The sequence below is a fragment of the Terrapene carolina genome, unplaced genomic scaffold (genome assembly GCF_002925995.2).
Source record: "Terrapene carolina triunguis isolate 2854851 unplaced genomic scaffold, T_m_triunguis-2.0 Scaffold68, whole genome shotgun sequence".
NCBI lineage: Eukaryota > Metazoa > Chordata > Testudines > Emydidae > Terrapene > Terrapene triunguis.
Window position 1 is genome coordinate 41581714 of NW_020664419.1, and position 11250 is coordinate 41592963.

Sequence of the window (11250 nt, forward strand, 5' to 3'; positions counted from 1 at the left end):
AATGTGATATCCTAATTTGTAGCATGTGTTTGTATTATGGTAAGAGGATGGCAGATATCAAGTAATAAACCTGAGGAAAGAATTAGCCTGTCATATGTTATGTCAGTTCAGGACTGGACAAAAGATGCAGTACATAGTACTGTACCTACAATACAAAAAATGGTTACGATAAACAGTGGCATTGGTAGGACCAATATTATTCCCATTGAAGTCAATGGCAGAACTCCCAAAGAGCTCAAGTGTGGCAGGATCAGGCACGATGTCTTTTATGTAAAATGAAATATACAATAATACTTAGCTCTGACGTAGGACTTTTCATCAGGACAGCTCCAAAGCACTTTAGGTATCATTATCCCGATGCCTGAGGAACAGGAAAGTGAAGTGAATTACCTAAGCTCACCCAGAAGCAGAGTTGGGACTAGAAGCCACATCTCCCAAGTCCCAGTGCAGTGTGCTATCTACTAGCTAAATAATGTCAATGTATAACAGTGAGGGAAACATCATTTACTATTGTGAAAACCTACTCATAACAAACACCGAGTCACCACCCAAGGTTTAGTTACAGGATCTTTCTCTTACATGATTTATTTGACTTTTACTCGAGAAATGTTTGGTCTTGCTTCTTAAGGATGTGAGATTTGTGAAAATAGCTTTTTAGGTAAAGAATAATTCAGACTGGAGCTACCATTAAACATTTTTTATTGCGTAGATTGTAGCCTTTGTAGTACATACAAAATAAAAAAAAGTGTCGGTTAAATCTGTAAGCATATAATAGCAATGTAAATGTCTTGGATCAGCAATGTATTTGGATTAGGGACTAATAAGTCTAAGTGAACAGACATCTTTCAGGATACACAGTTTACATGATAAATCAAGGAGGCCTTTTCAAAGTGATTTTCCTCATATAAAGATAAAATATTTCTTGTTTACAATCTTACTTGTTTTTAATACTGCAAAATCTCTATAATAGTACACTCTCAGTTCTGTACATAGTAAAAACATAAAACTATACCCATACCAGTGTCTGTTTTAAATGCAAAACAAAAGTAGTTAATAGGTTTGTAATGTATGTGCCTATAAAAAAAAAAGAGAGAGAAGAAGCAGCAGCTGCATCCTCCAAACAGATTTTAAATGCACGTATGGCAGAAACAGAATGGAAGGCACCCCTGACTCAAAAAAAGCAATATGCAGAATCTCAGCACTAGGCATAAAGCTTTGACTATACCAGGCAGCTTTATGTACATTTCAGGTTTTAAGGGTTCAAATGCTTCATGCAAACCTTATGAGGATATCCTCTGAACTCAGTAACATCACTGTGAGGTCAAAGGCTCCCATGGGTCACAGCATAATATGTTGCAAATGCTTTATTTTCAAGGGCTCATGCTTTGCAACATTTGACAGTTTCACACAATACCCTCCATTAAGACTTCCTGATGGCTGCAGCTCAGCTAAAAAAGTGGAACACAATGTGGAGTTTCTAAAGCATCTCTTGTGATGGATTAGTTTGGACTCAGCAAAGCGTGAATTCTCCTGAAAATAATCTGTGAGCTAACAGCATGCTGACCTCGGTTGACAGGAAGGTTTTTTTAAAGCTGGCTTCTCTCAGAGACAGCTCATAGTTGGCATGTTATGGCATGAGTTTGGCACACCTGGATTATTCATTTTTTAAGCCAGTGTCATCTCAGACACATTTGTGATATTTACTAGTGTGATAAACACCTACATATTAGCTAAGAGACACATCATAAGTCACTGCCAGAAAAACATTTTAATAACAATATTTTTTAGCTTTGATCTTCAGTTTGCTTCTGTAATTATAGTGAAGGGTTGACAAACAGTTGGCAGCAAACTTTCAGGATAGCTACTATGACACAAGAAGGCATTAACTGTAGCTTTTTATGGACATTCAGCATTTGGACATGGAAAGTTATATGTGTCAAAGTCTCTGATCTGATAAGGCATTAGATTTTCAGAACATATATTAGTTAAGTAATTTATTTATATCTGTCTTTTCATAGTAGACCATATCTGACCATTACAGTAAATGGCTGTAGTCAACTGACAATACAATTGAAAAAAGAACATTCTTTTAAAACCTGCCAACTGTCAGGTTCATTCTGCTGCAATAGCTTTATACTGTTTGCCCACAATAAAATGAATGGCATGACAGTGTTGAAAAGCATTTTTGCAGTTCTTTATTATATCATTGTGAATGTATCTTGCAAGGAATGAATGGAGGGCTAAAAAAAACCCCGACAAAAGCACATCAATCTGTTTATCAAATGGTCAGCAAAATGATATGCGGCTGGAATGGGAGAGTAGCAATTCAAGATCAGTTTGAAAAATGCAGAGTGAAAAAAAATCCAGTAGGGATAAATATTAGTAATGAAAACTGAACAAATGATTCTTTGTTTTGGGCCAGTATATTCACCAGCCGTTACTGCAGATTGATTTAGGAGCCTTGAAATTGGCACACAAAAAGACTCTCCAGACAGAGAGCTGTCCTTGAAGCATCACTTATATTTCTTTTCGTACTGTTGCCCGGATAGTGCTGAACATTTTGCCGATGGCCTCGAATAATGGGTCACAGAATGTGTGGATGCAGATAGAATAGACCCGGCTGATGCATTGGATCTCAATCAAGTAGCTCCTTATGCATGGCACCACTGCCCAGATGTGCAAGAATGACAAAATGGCAAAGTAAATACCCCAGATGAGAGCCAGAGGAATGCCAAAGATTGCTGACAGTAAGCGATAAAACCAGTATTTTGTCACAGTGAAGGTAGTGAAACTGGCCTTCCAAATCCCGTCAAAACTGTGTGTTCCATCAGGTTCAGCAATGACATCTTCAAAATCAATCTGCAGGCAAAGAGGACACAAAAGCAGGTTAGACAGATATTCACAACCGACAGATGTGTGGATTCCAAATACCCTTTGTCTTAACAATGATCTACTCATTATGGCCTCGGTTCAACAAAACACTTAAGCATGTGCTTAACTTTGAGCATGCAAGTCCCATTTATTTAGACATTTAAGCACATATGTACATTAAGCATGTACTTAAGTTTTTTGCTGACTAAAGATAGGGTTATTCATATCATTAAAGTCAAACACCTGCTTAAGTAATTTGCTGAATCAGGACTTTAGTCTCTGAATTGCATGGAACAGTCTTGTGGGCTGTGTGACGCATTTGCATGTAAGTGTGTCTAAAATATAAAACAAGTCTCTGCTAGTTGTGGCTAGCAGATCTGTTCATGTAACTGGAATGGAAGCTCAGATTCCTGGCCTGGAGTTTCCTCCTATAATGGACACAGGGAAATTGGGTCATGGTCCCCGAAGGAAGGAGCAAAAAGAAGAACAAATGGGGACACCATTCTCAGGCCTCCAATGGCTATAAGGAGAATTGCACTGTAGAGAAATGCTGCTGTCTGACTGTGAACCAATCCTTGAAGAACACAAGAAGATACAGCAGACAAGCATCTGCTTTCCACTTGCGACAGTGAAACTTCATAGACGTAACTGGGGTTACTCCTAATTTATATGATCAGGGAAGTGAGATCAAGATTAGGCTCCATATATTCTAATGTAAATATGCAATGCTCTGGAATAGAAAACTAGTATTAAAAAGAGGAGCAGCAGTTCTGCATTGCAAAATCACAATATGCAATACTGTAGAATGAATGGCTTATAAACAGTAGTAAAGATTTCCATGCAAAGCCTTCCATTTTGCAAAAGCATTTAGAATATTTAAATAATGTTAGACTTAATCACACTAGACAGTGAATTACTGTCCTGTCTCTTCAGGCCCCTCTTAATAGTGAAACAAGTTATTGCTGGGTTTATGAAAGTGACAAAGTATTGATGTTAAAGGGTTATGATACATTTTGTGTAATTTCCTTTGAATTCGAATGAAAAACAGCACTTTTGACACTGGGCTCATCTGGTTGTTAAAGAAGAAAATTTTCTTAGAATGAGAAATTGAATATTATGCATTTAAAAGTCTAAATTTTTGTAACAAAATAGTTGCTTTCCTAAAGCACTGTGAGTGGAGTATTATGTGGTTATGTGAAATTATTACAAGTCATTTATTTAGACAATTTTAGTGCATTTGGAAAATCTATTTTAATTTAATAGAATGAGGTTAAAAACCCCAATAAAAGCTTTTCAAATAATAGTGCATCTTTCCTTAATTTTTTTCCTATGAAGTCAATTACAGAGGAGCAAATATTGAGAGAAACAAATTTAAGCCATTAAATATCAACCCAACATTTTCATATCTCCTGATCATGTAAGGGTTTAACTTGCAAGGTGCTGATTGTCTTCAATTCTTACTGTAATGAACAGAATCATGTTGCATGTTCTGCCTCTTGAATGACTGGACCCTTAATTCCAGCCACTTCACATTGTGACATCTATGTTACCATGAAACCAAGCTCCAGACTTCAACAGTGCAACAGGGACTTCTTCTGGTGCATTTGAATAAGGCAGTCATTTTCACATCCTAAGGTGACAGCAATTTAATAGTTTGTAAAATGTTGACAGCTCAATGTAAATTGCAAACCAGAAACTCTAGATATAAATTATTATTTTATTAGATGTATTTGAGGCATTCAGAATCTAGACACATTTTATGTAGCTTAAATCAAGAGCAAACAACATTTCCCCAATCATGTGAAGCACACACATAATCACCCCCATGGTAACCAAGCCAACTTCTTGAAAGGTGGGGAAGACCAACTGGCAAACCATACAGTATATCAGGGGATTCCAGAACCTGCAGTTTGTGGAGGACGTGACTAATGAGATTCATCTTACATCATGTTCTAAAAGTGGCCAGGCTCCAGCTCGCTTCTGGCAGGAGTGAATTCTAGAAATGAGGAACATCTGCTCGGAACATTCAGCTCCAGGGCCCATTCACCCTTGATAGGCAAGGAAAGCATTTCTGTTAAATGTTGGCATTGTATGATTGGGAATAGAGGGACAGCTGGCCTTTGTGATAACAGGGTTCTAGAACTTTTAGGGCTTTATAGATAGTAACCAGCACCTTACATTTCACCCAGCAGAGAACTGGCAGCCAGTGGATATGATGGACCACAGATGCAATATGATCTGAAGATGGGAAACCACATTTTCAGGAGTAGAAGCTTCTAATGGGCCTTCTGACTATCCCCTGATAAAGTGTAATACAACAGTCCAACCTTAAAATGATAAAGGCATGAACAATTATAGTGAGGAGCTGCCACCTAATGTACCAAGACTACTTCTATGACATGAACATGTAAGGAGTATGCAATACAGAGATCTGCACATCAGGCCCAAAAAGAGTATTTTACACTTTGACACTTTTGACTACTTCTATTCCTGTTTTCCCTGCCAGCTCAGGACTCCAGCACCCTGTCTTGCTGAGCCAGACACTCCCGTCTGCTCCAACACAGACCCAGGGTCTGAATTACTTGCCCCAAAGCTGCAGGTTTACCTGAAAACAGCTCACAGAAGTGTGCTTGTCTATAGCGCTCAGATGCCCAACTCCCAATGGGGTCTAAACCCAAATAAATCAGTTTTACCCTGTATAAAGCTTATGCAGAGTAAACTCATAAATTGTTCGCCCTCTATAACACTGATAGAGAGATATGCACAGTTGTTTGCTCCCCCAGGTATTAATACATACTCTGAGTTAATTAATAAGGAAAAAAGTGATTTTATTAAATACAGAAAGTAGGATTGAAGTGGTTCCAAGTAGTAACAGACAGAACAAAGTAAGTCACCAAGCAAAATAAAATAAAATGCGCAAATCTATGTCTAATCAAACTGAATACAGATAATCTCACCCTCAGAGATGCTTCAGTAAGTTTTTTCTCAGACTGGACACCTTCCAGGCCTGGGCACAATTCTTTCCCTTGGTACAGCTCTTGTTCCAGCTCAGGTGATAGCTAGGGGATTCTTCATGATGGCTCCTCTCCCCCTCTGTTCTCTTCCACCCCTTTATATATCTTTTGCATAAGGCGGGAACCCTTTGTCCCTCTGGGTTTCCACCCCCCCTCACTGGAAAAGCACCAGGTTAAAGATGGATTCCAGTTCAGGTGACATGATCACATGTCACTGCAAGACTTCATTACCCACTTGCCAGCACACACATATACAGGAAGACTCACAGGTAAACACAGCCATCTGCAGACAATGGGAGTCATTAAAATTCCAAACCACCATTAATGGCTCACACTTTGCATAATTACAATAGGCCCTCAGAGTTATATTTCATATTTCTAGTTTCAGATACAAGAGTGGTACATTTATACAGATAGGATGATCACACTCAGTAGATTATAAGCTTTGTAATGATACCTTACAAGAGACCTTTTGCATGAAGCATATTCCAGTTACATTATATTCACTTATTATCATGTTTTTATAAAACCATATAGACTGCACAACGTCACAGCCCCCTCATATTCAAAGTATCTGAGAGGGGGAAATTGTGAGACATTGTATGGCATCTTCAATGTGTTGAGTGCCCAACACAACCTTCTGGGAGCTCTCCTAAAAAAATATGTAGCCCTCTATAGTGATTACATCCATTCGTGCCACATCATGCAGTCCTCTAACTTAAAGACATGCACTCTTGGCTGAATTTTCTAATACCACCCTTAGTACCCTTATTGAATTTTCACAGTCAGTGTGTGGGGAAGACAGTTTTTTAAACTTGTGCTTTAAAACCAAACATAAATAGTTGTTAATGTGCCATATTTATATCAGCACCCGATGGTGCATCTCTTTCATTCTGGAAGTGTCAGGGGATTCTCAGTTTGAGTTAATCATTAGGAACATCTTTTCATTGTAGTCTGGTTCTTGCCCATAGGGATCATGGGTTGACACTCTGTTGGTAAGATACCTGGCCAGGCTAATATATTAATATTTAGAAGAAATACCCTTTCATACACATTCCATAGTTTTGACTATTATAGCCAACCTGTGCAAAAATTCACCTGAAGGAAGTGCTACAATAAAGGATGCATATTTTACAGGTCTCTGTTGAAATGCCAAAATATCCAGGAAGCTTAATTGTCATAACATTTCCATTAGAATATTAACAGAAACATGTTGAGACATAATAGTTCAGCCCCATGTCACACAAGCTAAACATGTGTTTGATATAATCCACGGCACAGGATATTTAGTGTGGCCAACATAACCAAGCAGAGTAGGTCAACAGGAAAAATGAACATCACGATAGTATTCCGCTGCAAGAAATTAAAACAATTATATAAATTGGTGGAAAGAACAATACACTCATAGGAGCTGCTCCAAATGAGATTGCTGCCAAGAGTATGAGTTTACTGGATCAGGCTTAATATGCCACACACTGAGCCACAGTTCTTTAATGTGCTTTTCTAAGGCACAGCACATTCGTTACTTACACTATTCTCAGCAGCATCCTACTCTACCCAATGGTTATGGAGTCTGATATTTTTAACACCTTATGGGATAGGGAATGTAATCATTTACCTCTTCTGTAATACCTGTAAAGATGACAAATCATGTACATAAATGGATAAGCAGCTAAAATTGTATTTCCAGGGAGACCATATAAATCCCTGTAAATTAGTGCAGTCTCCACCCAGCTCCAGACACAAGCCACACACTCACTGTAGAGTCATTAGCTGCCACGTCACCACCATGGGGGATCTGATTTTATTCACAAAAAGAAAATTCCAAAATAACACTGTCTAATCCTCAAACCAACAGCTGATCTACACACAGATGGTGAAATCCTGTCCCCACTGAAATCAATGTGAGTTTTGCCATTCACTTGAATGGAGCCAGGGTTTCACTCAGAAATTCCAACTGTTTAAAATGGTTTCTAAATCGATTTGTTTAAATGGATACAACTTCCTGGTGTAGTGTTGGTTAAGGATGGATAATATCATTTTAGCTTAATTTGGTGTGTTACTAAGCCTAAGACTTCTCCCCAGCCCTGGCTACTTGTAGGTTTCCATTCCCAGCCTAATTCTTCTCCCTGGTTCTGCAAACAGCAAGCTATAATGCCACTCTGAAGAAGGCTCTAATAGCACAAAAGTGATATTTGGTACTTCTCTAAAAGAATTATTTCACCAAATGAAAACAAGTTTTCTAACCAATTCAACAGCATATTCTGGCCTCACTGAAGTCCATGGCAAAATTCCTCCTGACTTCAAAGAGGCCAGGATTTCATCCATGGAATCAATCTTCCATTACGAAAACGTGTTATATGTGCAATGGAGACACAACTCTATGTATTTTTTATAGAAGCTGTGCAGAGCCAGAAATTTATAAGGAGTTTGTAAAATGTAACTATAAAAGTATTATAAAATATTATAATAATAATAAAAATATCAACTTTAAAAGGTAGGATTGGCAAATGTCTTTTCTTCAAATAAGAATTACAAACATGGTTTTGTAGCTCATATAAATGAATTTTTGTTTTAACTCATATTAGAGAATAACTCCCTGTGACATCAGTATAGAAAACTAGGGGCTTTTCTCCTGTAAAGTTCTACAGTCATCCAAGTTCAATACCATCAACAAGCAAAGATAGGAAAATGGAATTTTTGTAACTGTAATGAATGAAACATATTGCTATGCTGGCAATCTTGTGCGTGACATCAAAGAAATAAAAATACTCCAATTTCTTTGTATTTCCATTAAAGCTTTGTTAGGATTGAATGGTTTATACTTTTGGACTTTTATAAATGATGCTGAATTCTTTTGTGCAGCACATTGGCCCATAAAATAAATCTATAAATTTGCAAGTACAAGTTAACCAAAATCTAGTAACATATGTTAAGAAAAGTAATCCTTGCTTGATGTGTCGTGACATTGTTTGGCTAACATGAACTGTCAGGTGGTGTTGAATCCGGTCAAATACATTACAAAAAAAATGTATATATGCAGAAATGAAAAAAAGCATCATTTCCATTAGGACAGGGTCTGGATATTATATTTCTGTTTCAATAGAAAACTTGGAGTTTAGTGATCCATGTACTGGAACTTAGATGATTCTAAGACCTGCAACACTGATTTCTAGAGCCAACCTTCCTAATAGAGAGTGGAAAATATGAGTGTGAATCTATGCAATGTGTATATTGCCTCATTCATGAACATAAAAACATGCTGTTAAAAAAAGCCATTTCTGCAATAGTTAAGATAACAAGTTTTAGGTTATAGTAGCCCTTTCCCCAAACTATACAAGGATTTTCTAGTTAAGCACATAAAACCTGTCATCAACATTCACTTTTGTATCACATTATGCTAATGTAGGTGAAACACAAAATGTATTCAGCAACATAAATGTATTTGCTTCTGCACTGAGTCGAATTACTCCTCAAATTAGTCCTGTGCATAAAGGGTTTTTAGGATTAGGCCAAAAGTCTTTACAAACATCTAGAAGGACCACAGGATTGAATTTGTCCTGGCTGGCTGTTTTATAGGAGAATTTATTTTTTTGACTGGCTCATAGTAGAAACATTAAATCTTACTGGGAAACTAACTTTGCACTGAAGCCCTTTAGCCCTTCTGAGGCTGCATCTTTAACTTAGTCTGTTTTTAACAAAAAGGTTATGCTTGACTATCTTTTTGGCATCCAAAAAAAAGAAACTATATGTTTATATGGAACTCACAAAGCTGTTAAAGTAAATTATTAGAATCGCCCATGTGCTCAGATGTATTTACATATAATTCATTACAATGGTGAAATATTTATTTTAAAAATATGACTCCAAAGCAATCTCATTGCTTTTCAGGCTGAAAAGTCAAGAGTGAATGTTCTCTCTAGGCCTGAGTCTCAGTAACTGCTTGTCTTACAATACTAGTCTAACTGTACTGACTTCTGTGGCGTGACTCCTGAGGAGAGGAGAATCAGGCCATATTTCTTTTCTTGGCAGACATGCCTGTTCTAAGTGTAAGAGATGAAGATGATGTCATGGAGTCATGGTACTTGCTATACCACGGTGGCACTGCTCAAGTCACACACAAATGTCCTAAAAGTACATAGGAACCGTTATGTTTGTGAGAGGCTAAACAATGATTAGTTCATGCCACAACAATCAGGGATTACTGTTCCAGACTAATTTTAACAAACGTGGGAACTTTTATATCAATTTTAGATTATACTGCACAATACTGAATACACCATCTCATATGAATTGTAGTCAATGTCCCGTTGCCACATCTTCCCATTTCACTTTTCCACTGGCCACAAGTCCCAAGCTACTCTACAGTGATTAAGTAGGGATGTTAACCTGACATTGTCTGGGAATCGCGGCCAATGGGAACTGCAGGGGCAGTGCCTGCGGGCGGAGGCAGCACTTGGAGCTAGGAGCTGAGGGAGGGGAGTTCCTGTTGCCATTCTGGGGAGCTTCCCCCCAGGTAAGCACCGCCCGGCATGCCAATCCCCAGTCCTGAGTCCCCCCACACCCAAACACCTGCTGCGGGGGGGCAGGGAGCCCGAGACAGCCACAGCAACAGCTGGTGCGCCTGTCCCAGGGGCTGCCCGAGCTGCTCAGGCAGTTGCTGGGCCAGCCACACAGGCCGCTGAAGAAGTCACGGAGGTCACGGAAAGTCACAAAATCTGTGACTTCCGTGACTGCCATGACAAACACGGAGCCTTAGTCATAACTATCACCCTGATCCCTCCTGTGAGGAGCAGATTCTGCCCACAGCATAGGGATCAACCCTGTACAAGCAGCATCTGCACTAGGCAACCTATGCATTTTGTTATCATCATTTCTAGGTTCTATTGTCATTTCCATTGTTCTGACTACATCGCTCTTCCTGCAGCATGTTCATGTCTCTTAGCTTTCCCCTCTGGTTATCAGTCCAGTAACACTCTGCGATGGTGAGTGTCATCAGACTGATAACAAGAGCCAAAGTGAACCAAGCCATGTAAAAATAGGAGTGAAGTGGCTAGAAATATGGACATTAGGGCAGGGAGATACAGCAAAGTTTCCCATTAGCTTTTAGTAGAGAAACTCACTGGCTCACGAGGATAAGATAAACTTTACTTGGGTTCCACTTTTGTCAAATATGCCAAAAGTAGGTTACAGGGCCGGTGCTACCATTAAGGCGAACTAGGCGGTTGCCTAGGGTGCCAAGATTTGGGGGCGCCAAAAAGCGGTGCCCCCAATTTTTTTTTACAGCGTTCCTCCCCGAGCGCGTGGTCGCCGCTCCACTTCTCCCGCCTCCCAGGCTTGCAGTGCCAATCAGCTGTTTGGCGCC

General features: G+C 38.9%; 1 protein-coding gene across 2 annotated transcripts in view; it reads right to left on the bottom strand.

Annotated features, from left to right (window-relative positions):
- Nucleotides 1-682: 682 nt before the first annotated feature.
- The window catches only part of CAV1 (caveolin 1), a 26193-nt gene continuing 15625 nt past the window's right edge, over nt 683-11250 (bottom strand). For both annotated transcript variants that reach the window (XM_026648740.2, XM_026648742.2), the window contains exon 3: nt 683-2859. In XM_026648740.2, the coding sequence (XP_026504525.1) occupies nt 2518-2859 (342 nt within the window). In that variant the 3' untranslated portion in view covers nt 683-2517. The remainder of the gene's footprint in view (nt 2860-11250) is intronic.